Source organism: Emydura macquarii, unplaced genomic scaffold (genome assembly GCF_026122565.2).
Source record: "Emydura macquarii macquarii isolate MOO-44397 ecotype Brisbane River unplaced genomic scaffold, CSIRO-AGI_Emac_v2 contig_2805, whole genome shotgun sequence".
Lineage (NCBI taxonomy): Eukaryota > Metazoa > Chordata > Testudines > Chelidae > Emydura > Emydura macquarii.
Window position 1 is genome coordinate 2,131,893 of NW_027132942.1, and position 13,086 is coordinate 2,144,978.

The 13,086-nt window shown below is 39.9% G+C and overlaps 1 protein-coding gene across 2 annotated transcripts in view; it reads left to right on the forward strand.

Moving 5' to 3' along the window:
• TESK2 (testis associated actin remodelling kinase 2) overlaps positions 1 to 13,086 on the forward strand; it is a 104,312-nt gene that overhangs the window by 58,457 nt on the left and 32,769 nt on the right. For both annotated transcript variants that reach the window (XM_067567737.1, XM_067567738.1), the window contains one exon: positions 10,458 to 10,604. In XM_067567737.1, coding sequence (XP_067423838.1) covers positions 10,458 to 10,604 — 147 coding nt within the window. The remainder of the gene's footprint in view (positions 1 to 10,457; positions 10,605 to 13,086) is intronic.

Below are 13,086 nucleotides of genomic sequence, written 5' to 3' on the forward strand. Positions count from 1 at the left end.
TGTATTTAAATAAACTAATGTGTTCTGCTGCAGGTCTGCTAAATGTGCCACTCAACGTAAACTTTCCCTCCCTCCTATAATGTTTCAATGGTGGAAGAAATTAAGATAAGAAGCAGATAAGAGTTGAATTGTGAACAGCAAATTCCATTGTATATTTTTTCCCTTTTCTAGTATAAGATATTTTTGTATTCAGCCTTTTGAAACTAAATCCAGCTCTTAACTTACCACGCCAGTCAGTCTCATTCATCTCAAAGGACAAAAAAAAAAAAAAAATTCTTGCATTGTAGCTTCCCGGTATTTTTTAAAATTATTTAGTTTTAATAGAGTTGAGAAGTGACAAACTTTTTTGACCATTAAAAGAGAGGGGAACATAAATCTGTATGCTACGTTTTCAGGGCCAGATTTTCCTCCGTTGCCTGGCGTGTATTGGTAGTACATCTGGATTGGGTACTATTTTTCTTGCGTATATCTAACATTAGTGCCATCCCTTGCATCTTTTGCCATTTTCTGTTCTTTCTGATATTCTTCAGCAGTTTTACAATTTTTTCCCCAGAGGAAATATACTCTTGACTTGACAACAGTGTTTGCAGTTATTTTCACTTTCTAAATTTTTTTATTTATCTACCACCTAAATCAGTACGAAACAGTGATCTAGTAGAAGCGGCCTTTAATATTTGTACTTGTGTATAGCCTTCTTGGTCCAGAACCTCTGTGTACTTTCACAAACATCAGTTGTCTCCCAACACTCTGTATAGCTAGGTGAATATTGGGGCATGTCTGCGCAAAACTGTAAAAAGTATTAGTGCTTTGAGAAGCTGGAGAACTGTTCTGCAGTATGATTAACGTAGCTTGATCCTGCCTACATAGGCTGGACTAAACTATAATAACTTGCAAGGGGCACTGTTGCATTTTAACATGTGGTAGCTTTTACAGTGTAGACATATCCTTTATCATACTCCTGTTGCAGATGGATAAACTGAGATAGACAGGTTGTCATTTGCATGAGTTCATGAGGCAAATTAGTGGCAGATACAGGAATAGAATCCAGGAACCCTATTCCTAAGGTACAAATATATTTTGGTGTGATGATGGTGGTAGTGTGTGTACGTTCACATGTGTGTGAATAGGATGGATATATATTACTGTGTAGTAATAAGGGTGGAATGATTTAAATCACCAAGTGGCAAATGTCAATTTAAATCAATGATATAATCAGCTTTTCCATTTGTACTTCAGTTATTTTCTAAAGAAAGGTGCATTCTCATTGGTTGATTATAACTATGAAAACATATATTTACAAGTAAATAGATCATTTACACTACATGTGGTACATCTTTTTGCTACCTAGGAGGATATGTTATAACTATATATATTTAAGCAATTATATAGCGTAATATTTTCAGATTCTTATTAACTGTACATTTTTAGTATGTTACAAAATGGTGGTGATCATTACTCATTTACTACATAATTAACTTTTGCTCATGATTTGTGTCAAGCTGCATTAGGGTGGTAACTAATTTAATTAAACACACATCGGCTTATAAAATGAAACAAAGCATACTTAAATGTTTTGGATACATAAACTTCGCTTATCAAAACATGTTTCACATTTACAACTAAAAGATTTATTAAACAAAGGTCCATGAATTAAACTGATTATTTCAGGTCAACCTGGAAAATTTTCAAATATGCCTAAGTGAAGGTGAACGGGTCTTAAGTTCCTACTTGCTTTAGTATTTTGAAAACAAGACAGTCTCCTAAGTTTCTTTTAAGTAACCAAAGAAAAAAATCTAATTTAAATGTATAAAAAAATGAGGATTTTAATTTTTTTTTTTTTTTTTTTTAAATCATTAATTTGTATCCACCCTGGTAGAAATTACCAGTAAGAGATTTTGGGGCAGAAATTAAATCTTCCTCTGTACAGTGCAAAGCACAATCACTACTCAAGAACTGGTACTGCCTAGTGGGGGTTAGTATGCTCTGGGTATAGACATCGGACTCTGCTTCTACTGAATTGATTGATGTCTCAGTGTAGAGTTGCTGTTTTTATTGCCTGTGACAGCAGCAAGGTACTTTGTCTCCCGTGCACATGCAGTCACTCCATTCCATTGTTAGTTTGCAATATCTGAGGTTCTTATTTTCGCTATGCCTAAATCTGGGTTGTTGCAGATTGTAAAGTTTGCTTTTGTTGATTAGACCGATTTTTCTTTGTTTTTCTATTAATATAATTACAGGAAAAATGGTTATCAAGGTCAGTTGCATATATACACTTGGGAGTGTCTTCCGGCTCCAGCAAAATAAACGCATTTCCTGGAATATTTCAAGCATGGATATGAATATAAAGTGAGCTTCCTCAAGCCTTTCTTCAAAAACATACATTGCAGTAGCACAGTGTTTCCATACACCAGCAGCTGAAACCTAGTCTACAATCAATTGTTGCTAGCCATCAGGCCAATAAGTGAATAAACAAACTTTACTTAGATGGAACATCAGGGGAAAGGATAGAATTGGACAGATCTTAACCAGAGAAGGCACTGGAGCTGTTGAGCATGTAAAGGTGTGGGAAGACACATCTTTCCTTTCCTTATTCTTTTGAATACCCCACCTTCCCACACACTTTTAAAATCTGGGTACTGACAGCTGTTGCCATTATATAGCACTTCACAGAGCAGTGCAAATGAATTTTTGTGACCCCTCCCCACCCCTCTCTAAAGTAGATTCCCTCCACATGTGTGCGTACACACTACCTTTTTTAGAAATGGGTGGAAGACACAGAATCTGTGACCTGACCAAGGCCACCGGAGAGTTGGTGACTGAGCTACACGTATACTCTCTAGATGTCCTGGATTTTGATCTTGTGCTCAACCATTAGTCACACTGCCTGTCTGATCACACCAGAAAGTTTGGCCCATCTAGTAAAAATAGCTGTAATTTCCTACAGCATACTAGGACTCTAGGTTTGATGATTAACTTTTTTTTTTTTGTAAATCTCCTGATTGGGCACTGTCAGACAGGAAACTGGGCTAGATGGACCATTGGTCTGACCCAGTATAGCCGTTCTTATGATTCCTTGTGTATCGTCTCTTGAATTTCATACGTGAGACATACTTGCCTGCTCCACTGCATTGCTATGATGTGCTCTTACAGTACTTTTCATGGCTTCCACACCGGTAACTCCATCACATCTGATGTCCTTCGGTGCACTTGTGTAACATACACGGTCAGCAATGGGTTATGCAGGTCCCTCCTCTCCCCGGCCAGTGTTCTGGCACAATCCAAATCCAAACATCCAGTTTGTGCTTTTTCAACTTTGCTCACATATAATTTGTATGGTGCTAGCAGTGTAGTAGGCATTTCAGACATAGAAGAGATAAGGTAGATCACTGCCCTGAGCAACTTGGACTAGATGATTTACATACACATTTTAGTTTTAAATTGTACATTTTAGTTGAAAAAGCTCTGCTTTATTATTTAACTTTAAAAACAGTAAAACAAACCCTGTAATCTGATCTACAACATGCCAATTTGCATTGATTGATATCTGAGTCTATGCCAAAATTATGTTTTGGTGTTCCAAGCCTGCCTGTGTGGAGCTGATAAAGCAATTATAAAAACTGGTAGGTGCCCAGTCTGCCCAGTGGAGCTAATTATGCCTGTTAGGGCAGAAGGGTAGGTTGGCTGACTAGAATTGTCTGGTTGTCTTGCGGACAGGAGTCTTGGGTCTAGTCAGTCACAGGCTGATGAATTTAATGGATATCTGGTTAAAATACGTAAAAAAGTGAATGTTGTGCTTTCTTTCTTTAAAATGGACTATTTTGAAACTGTTTTTAGATATGCAGAAAGTCCAATGTGTAAAAAGAGCTGATCTTACCTTTATTATTAAACACAAGAATTAATTTTGTACTTACCTCTGGTGTTAGAAATGATACAGATCTGCAAGCTCCTTACACTGGATGTTGCCAAAATCTTGGCCTATGCACTTGTAGTTTGATACTTGTAGTTCTTTGGTATTATTACACTTGCTTGCCTAAATCCACACTTCAGCCTCTCTGTGCTGTTTCACATCATACAGTGTGGCATTAGCTTTAACATGCCCTTCTTAGTTTACAGTCTCTGTGCTACATTATGTCATCAGTTCTATCACTCAGTCTGGTACCTCTTCCTTCTCCCCTCCCTGCCCAGGCCCCCTCCATTCAACTTCTTGCTACTATTCATTCTTTATCTGCTATTGCTTAATGTTTTTTTTTCTTTCATAATTCCAGCTCTCCAGAGCTCTCCCATTCTTCACTTGTCTCACCCAGTTCATCATTTTAAATGTCCTCTCAAAATACACTGTCCTTTTCCTCGCCTTCTTAATGCTAGTGCTCTGGTCAGGGCTGGCTCTAGACCAGTGTTTCTCAACCTGGGGGTTGTGACAGTTTTAGAGGGGTCGCTGGTATTGGGGGTAGCAAGAAAGGCAATTGCCTGGAGCCACAGGGGCGCCATGAAACTAAGTTACATGCCTCAGCCCCGTGGGGGTGAGACTCAGGCTTCAGGGGTACAGTAGTTTGGAAAGGTTAAGAACCACTGCTCTAGGCCAAAAGGTGCACCAGGCAAGGCGCATCTTCGGCACCTCCCCGTCCATTAGTTAAACTTCTGAATACCTTATTTTTTATTGCATCTGTAGCCCATTTCATGACTTTGATGTATGCTTTGCATGCATGATTTATCTGTCATATAAGATCGTAAATTTGCACGCTAGGATCTGTAAAACTGTGTTTGTTTATGCCATATAGAAGCAAAGAAAAAATTTTGTTTCCTCTTAAGTTTATAGGAACTTTTTAATTTTAAGAATAAATGAAATGTGCTAATATCAAGAAATGTGTTGCTAACGACAAAAACAGCACCCTGAACCTGGCACCCACCCCCTTAGCCCGGCACCCGTGGCGGTCGCCTGCCCATAAATCTGGCCCTGGCTCTAGTGCAATGATATTTTTGCTGCCAAATAGAAGGTACTGTGTTTGTACCATTGCTTAACTTTCTGCTCTGTTTCCAGTGAGATCCTCGCCCAATACTTTCACATTTAAGTGTTACATAAGTACGGTTTGTTGGCAGTATTGTGTAGCCGTGTTGGTCCCAGGATATGAACGAGACAAAGGTAGGTGAGGTAATACATTTTATTGGACCCACTTCTGTGCATCAAATGACCCAGCAACAACTATATGGGTGAAACCAGACAATCACTATGCTCTTGAATGAACTCTCTCAGAAAAATAAAACACACAAACACCGATCACCCATGGACAAACACTTTTCACAAGGCAGTCACTCCATATGTGACCCCTCAGTCCTCATCTTCAAAGGAAACCTGCATAATACTTTCAAAAGACAAGCCAGGGAACTTAAATACATAATTCTGCTGGAAACTAAAAACATAGACTTCACAGAGACACTGGTGTTATGGCTCATTACAACGTGTAACACACCCTATTACCTGCTATCCCTTAACTGCCCACTCCAGTGGAGAGTGAACCCCTTATGTTTAACAATCAGTCCCACCGTGTCAGTATCTCAGATACTCTGGTTACCTTCCCCAGACTGGAGGAAGAGCTCTGTGTAGCTTGAATGTTTGTCCCTTCCACCAGTTGGTCCAGTAAAAGATATTTCACTTACCTTTTGTGTCTTTAATGTAAATAAGGTGTAACATAAGGTCATAGCATAGGTGGGTAGTGTGGCGTATCAGAGTGTCTGGGGTGGCCTGGTTGAAGGTGACTTCACTGAATTGTTCTGTTGACAGAGGGACTCTGAAATCAGTTCTTGTACCACAGTTATGTGATTGTGGAGAGGGGATGAACAGGGCAGCAGAGGACAGCATTGAAACTGCCTCTGCTGCTTCTGTAGACTTTATGGACCTTCACTTTAAGTATTTTAGTGAGATTATATGGTGTTTATTTTTGCTTTCCTGTGCACACGCTGGTGACTGACTTATGTTGAGTCTGAATCAGACATCCCTGTTGCCCTGTAGCCGTGTTGCCAGCTCTTCACGATTTTATCACAAATCTAGTAGTACTGGTGTCTTTATTAAAACCCCAGCAGGAGTCATATGATTGTCCTTGCGCTCTCTTCTTGATGAGTTTTTTTTCTGTCTCATGTTCACAGGGAAAAACCTTGAAAACTTGAATTCTAAGGCTAAACAACCAGAAAGATTGTTTATTTTCCAGCACTTACTATTTTTCAAAATCTCATGGTGTTAAGCCAGTATCATGGTATTTTAGGGCCTAACTCATAATTTTTGAATGCTTGGGGTTGACAAGACAGCTATAGATAACCTGTAGGGAAGCAAATGTTTAAATTGTGCTCAGGTTGTCCCTTGCTGCAGTGCAGCAAAGAATTATTTTGCTTGCTCTGTCGTGTAACATGAAGCTATGCTATTGCAAGTGTGGCCAGGAAGTTGTGCTTGAGCCAGAGCATGCACAGGCTTGGTCATGCTCTTATGCAATTGATCTTTCAAGGAGGCTACCCTCCTGGGGTTGGGGTGAGGAAAGAACCTTAAACATGGTGTAATATAAACTTGGTTCTGTTAGCAAGCTTAGCTGTCACGTTGGCAACAAGACCATGACCTACAAGACCAAATTTCACTGTTGATAATTGTGTAGAAAAAGGATATTTTAACCTTAATTGCAATAGTAGAGTCTGTTTCAGGCAAATGCTAATCTTATTGTGTTGAGTCATAGTGAAGGGAAAACATCTGAAACTAAAAGTAATTTCTTTTTGAATATCTAGCAAATGAATTCGAAAGCCTGCTCTCTTGTTACTTTTAGTTTTGTAATCTAACCATACTCGTATCTGTTGCACTGCAGTTTAATGATACAGAATTTGCATACCTGTCATGAAAAGATCTAGATGTTGCTCAGTTTTGCTGTGAGGTCTCTTCATGAAACTTTTCCCAGCAGCATCCTTTCCTTTCACACACAGTCTCAGCCTGACCTGATCTATCCCCAACTTGCATATACACACACAGGGTAAATCTATGCTGCAATTAGACACCTGTGGCTGGCCCGTGACACGTGTGGCTGGCCAGCTAACTCGGGCTGCAGGGCTATTTAATTACAGTTTAAACTCCTGGGCTTGAGGTGGAGCCTGGGCTCTAGGACCTTGTAAGGTTGGAAGGTCCTAGAGCAAGAGCTGCAGCCTTAGCCAGAAAACCTAAACTGCAATTAAACAACCCTGCAGCCCTTGTCAGCTGGCACTGGCTAGCCACAGGTGTCTAATTGCAGTGTAGATGTACCCATACAATACCTGTTGTATTGTTCCCCCAGCAGTAGTACGTTGAGACAGTGGCTGTGCTGCAGCCACACTCATTTTGTGTTGGAAAGTACTAGCACCAAAATGTTTCGGGGACATAATGAAGTCCAATGTTCGTCAAGTAAGAACGACTTTCCCTCCTTCAGCATATTCTTATCACACAGAGCTTGTTTGTGGTGGCAGCAGGGTAAACAGCAGTTCTCCGGAACAAAGCTTCCTTTTCTTTGGTTGCACTAGCAAATAGGATGTAATGTTTGTAATTCTTTGTGCGTACAACAGACCACCAAATAATACTAAAGGCTATAATAGCATTGTTGGAGGGCTCTGGAAACTCGGCCATCAGTCTGACACTGCTGCGTTCCCAACCTGGCCAACTCTAACCGAGGATGGCACAGCTCCTAGTCTGCCTCACTATTTAACTTTGAGTCATCCTACCCCGCATCTCTCCACGTTACCCAGATGTGTTAGGGCTATAATCAAGATGCTTTTTGTCCAGTCAGGAAGATTAGATAGGCCGTGCTCTATTTGATCAGTGCCAATTTACACATAAAACAACAATCAGGATAATTAAACTTTGCCCTTCTTGAGCACCTTCCATCCCACAATGTTAAAAGTTCCTCAAAGACACTGGTGAATTCAGCCTCACAGCCTCCTTGTGAGGTAGGTAAGTAGCATTACTCCAGTTTGCACATAGAGAAGCTGAAGCACAGAGGCTGAATGATTGTCTTGAAAACTGGCCAGGACACACAGCAAAGAGTAGGATTAAACGATCAGTTTTCATCATGGCAAAAGGTTAACTGGTAGGGCCACAAGGCACCATGAACTCTAAATCCAGTGTTTAATATATTTTAGTGATCTAAAATGAGAGGTGATTAGTGAGGTAGCAAAATTTGCAGATGACAGTTATTTAGGTTTCTCAGAACCAGAGAGAACTGTGAGGATCTTGAGAGAGTGGGCAATAGGATGGCAAACTATTCACTTCCAATAAATGCAAAATGACACACATTGGAGGGGAAAATATAAACTACTCATACACCTTAGAGGGTTCTAAATCAACTATATTAACTCCAGAAAGGGACCTGAGTGACACTGTAGACAACCCAATGGAGACTTCTGCTCACTCTGCACTGTGGCAAAAAAGGAAAAAAAGACTAACAAAATATTGGGATGCATAAGGAATGGGATGGTGAATAATAAAGAAAATATTATAATTCTTTCATATAAATCAATGATTTGGCCTTATCTGGAATATTGTGTGTGGTACTGGTCACCCCGTCTCAAAATAATATTGCAGAACTAGAGGGGGTTCAGAGAAGAGTGAGAATGATAAAGGGCCTGGAAAAACTGTCCTATAGAGAGAGAGTGAAAAATTGGGATTGCTTACCTTAGAAAAGAGACTAATAAGAGAACATGATTAAACTATATAAAACGTGAGATTTAGAGAAGGTAGATTGGGAACTTCTGTTCTCCCTGTCTTATAACATGAGAACAAGAGGACATTCAATTATTTTAACAAGGGGGAAATTCAATACTGAGAAAAGGAAATACTTTTTATCACATATAATTGAACTGTGGAACTCTGCTACAGGGAAAAGTTGAAGCTAGGAACTTAAGATTAAGAAAGGGACTGGATATTTATATAAACAAAGAATATCCATAGTTGTTTAGAATTAAAGATGATTTGTGGAAGGGGTATAAAATCTTGTATTTCAGGTCTTAAGCCAATCTCTAACTTGGAGATCAGGATGATGTGGGGGGCAAATTATCTCCTGTCTGCTTCCTGTGGGGTTCTTACACCTTTCTTGGAAGCATCTGGTGATGGCCAGTGTCAGAAATCGATACTGGATAGATGGACTGTAGGTCTGATCCAGTCTGGCAATGCCAATGTTCTCAGGTTACATAGAAAATTAAGTCTGGGCTGTGAATAGAACACAGCCAGCAGCCCTGACTCAGTTTCCTGCTTTAGCCACGGGACCAAGCATTTTTCCCTTCCGATATATTTTTTTTATCAGCGTTTTAAGACCTATCTGATTTGAGCTTGAAATGGGACAAACCTTTTGCTCTGCAAACTGGTGAACATGTCAGTAAATTGCTTGGTCAGGTTTTTAAATCTTGATTAACACAAATGCAAAGCTGCTGAGCTTTCAATTGTTATACTTCCAGCCACATAGGAAGCATTCTCCCACCAAACTAGTATATACAAATTAGCAACCAAATGGTGAATTTTTAAATAAAATTTTATTGATACTTCTCCCTTCTTAGCTCTTGATCTTTCCTTTTTGATGATATCCAGATATTAAAGCACAGGTACTCTTTGCCTGTTGGGTCTGGAAAAGATCAGCGCTCCTGGGAAGCATTCTCTGTAGCCTTGATATTTCTGTCCCTGCCTGCCACTTTTAAATCCTTTTTTGTTCCTTTCCTGTGTACATTATCACTCATTCCTTGTTGGCAGCACTGGACATTATAATATGAGGTAAATAATAGTGCCTTCCCCACGTGATGAAATGACTTGAAACTGGCAAAAACCTGTGTGTGTCCTAGACCAGTCCCATAAATGGTGAACTAGTCGCCTCTCATGAGACTGCCCATCCGGGCATGAGAAGAGGGGAAGTCAATGTTGGCTCCCAAAATCTGGCCAAATTATTGGGCATCAACCCAAAGAACTTTTTTTTTCTTTAATTCTCTGCAGGTCTTTTAGCTAGGTTAGAATGCTAGAAAATAATCTCTGTGCTCATGTGTTATCTTGATTGTTGCATAAGAGTAAAAACTAATTGCAAGGTCAATACCTGATAATGCATTGGCACTTAAATATGAAACTTTGATCACTTTTACAAGGAGAAAGCAAATGCTAGGGAGAGAATATTGTGCATGTACTCATGCCAGGTGCAGGTGGATTTCTTGACCCTCAGGGCTCAGCAAGTGCAGGGAAATTAATTGACATTGCTTCTGTGGGGGCTTGCATCCTGACTTACCAGCAGAATTCCAACGGCCATGTGCTGTTCTGAGTCAGTCTTTTGGATCCAAGGATAGCTAGATGTGTTTTGTCTTAAAAAACAAAAAACCCAAAAAAAACCCCTAACCCAAAACTCTAAATTGAACTGTTAACATCTAGGTTAGTGTTTTTTTGTTTTTTTTTTTAATTAATGGCAAATCTTGTTTTGTCTTTTCAGTACATCAACTGTGGTAATCTGGAACAGCTGTTAGACAGTAACCAGCATCTGCCCTGGACGGTGAGGGTGAAACTGGCATATGACATTGCTCTGGGACTCAGTTATCTTCACTATAAAGGCATTTTCCACCGGGACCTTACATCCAAGGTACCAAGTATAGAATGAATGGAACTATTTAAGGGGATGTATTTTACTTTAAGAACACCACTTTGCTGGCTAACATATTCAGTTGCCTGGTCCTTCACCCCCTTCCAACAATGAAGCTCTGTTACATAAAATGTCATTTAAGGGATTGTGAGAGAAAGTTGAAACAGTTTATAGGATTAAAACTTTTCCACAGAACAAATGATGTTGAGAACAGTTTGTCCAGAAGCCTTAGAAATAACTAACCTGAAGGGAGGTCACTTGTAAATGAGTTTGGATTAGGGTTTCTGAGAATGTGATTGCAGAGTTCAGTTTTTAATTCATAATTATGTTCAGTAATTTATTTATTAAACCCTGGGCATTTAAGCATAAAAATCGAACAGTTGGAATTCAGTAATCTCCCCAACTCCATTATATGATTTTATTTGAAACCCATTTTAAAATCTCCCTGTTACCTTTTATTTCTCTTTGTATTTCCCAGATATTGTCCAGTGGGAAGAGTAGACCACTGGTATTGGTCTCTCCATAGCTTCAACCTTAGCTATCGTCTTTAAGTCTTATTTTCAAACCTTCCCTTCTCTCCACTTAGCTTTAGCAAGAACAAATAAGTCTACCTAAAATTTCACATGGTCCGGAATGAGCTGAAAGGAGAAGGTCCCATGGGGAAGAAGAGCTCCATTGTGGGGACATACAGGGAGGAAGTCAAGTATGGAGTCTGTGTGGTGTAGCTTGCAGGTTGTTGGGACTTCTGTCACTGATCAACTCTCTGATTTAAAAAATAAATAAAATAATTCCCAGGTAAAAATAAACAAACCTGGAGTTAGATCTTTTTTAGACATATCACTTCAACAAGAAACTCCTGTCTGCAATGTTCTCTTCCCAAAAACCAACATTGAAGTTAGTGTCACTTTCAAATCTTGTAAAATATGCAAATGAACAGTGAGGGTCACTCATTCAGAACTTCCCAAAACGCCCTCATGAAACGACCAGAAACGCTGAGATGTATCCGTGATGTCCATGGCACAGGTGTAGGCAAGGTACTGGCTTCAGTAGTGACTGCAAAGATTAACTTGTGGGGTGGATCTGTAAATCTGTCTGTCTTGTGAGACAAGAGGGTGTCATCCCTATTTTCCAGGTGGGGAGCTGAGGCACAGAGAAATTAAAGTCAAAAGGTGCCGCTGATTTTGGGTCCACAATTTGAGATGCCTAGGGACCTGATTTTTCAAAGCTCTTAGCATTATATAGCTGAGAGTGCCCAACACTCCTGCAAATCTGATCTCGTGGCCCCAGGATGGGCACCCAGAACATGAGGAACACAAAACTAGTGACCACCTATGAAAAGTTTGGTTTATGTGACTTGACTAGCATCCCATAAGAACTCTGTGGCAGAGGTGGGGATAGAAATGCAATTCTTCAGGGCAACTTTCAGCTGCCTTAACTACAAAACCATCCTTTCTCTTACTGTAATCCATTCCCCTCAGTCACTACATACCTTACAACTTCTGCAACAAATGAAGCAGGGGTCCCACAGACAGCCATCTCCTTTGCTACACAGCCCTGATTCATCCCCAGAGTAGTTCCGTCCTGTACACTGAATGAGGCAGAGGTTCTGTGGAAAAAAGTATGTGATCATGTAATTAAAGACTATAGCATAATGCATATGCACCAGGGGACTGAATGAAGGTTGCATGGACAATATTACTTTCCTAACTTTGGAGTGCTTGAATTTGCAACCTTAATATTATTTTTTATTTTTTTGTGACTTTGTAGCTTTTTAATAAAGCAAACTGAAAAACTTCTGGCAGTTGAAGGTTTAGGGGCACCCAGAGCATGAAGTTGCATCACTGACCATCTAGGCTAATAGCCATTGATGGACCTATCCTCCATAAACTTAACTGATTCTTTTCTTTGAACCCTGTTATATTTTTGGTCTTCACAACATGGCAACAAGTTCTACAGGTGGCCTGTGCGTTGTGTGAAGAAGTCCTTTTCTTTGTTTTAAACCTGCTGCCTATTAATTTCATTGGATGACACCTATATTCCGTGTTAAGTGAAGGGGTAAATAACGCTTCCCTATTCACGTTTTCCACACCATTCATGGATTTTATAGACCTCTATCATATCCCCACTTAGTTGTTTCTTTTCTAAGATGAACAGTCCCAGTCTTTTTAATCTCTCCTTGTAAGGAAGTTGTTCCACATCTTTGATAATTTTTGTTGCCCTTCTCTGTACCTTTTCCAGTTCTAATATCTTTTTTGAGATGGGGTGATCAGAACTGCATATAGTATTCAAGGTGTGGGTGTACCATGGATTTATATAGCGGCATTATGATTTTTATGTTCTCTGAGTGCTTGTTCATGTCAATTCCACGTTGGCGGAAGGTTTTTCCCTGAGTGATATCCATACAGTCAGTTCTGGAGCCCCCTGGAGTTACATCTCCACGGCACCCTATATAGAGCGCTACCGACCCGCTGCCCCTTCAGTT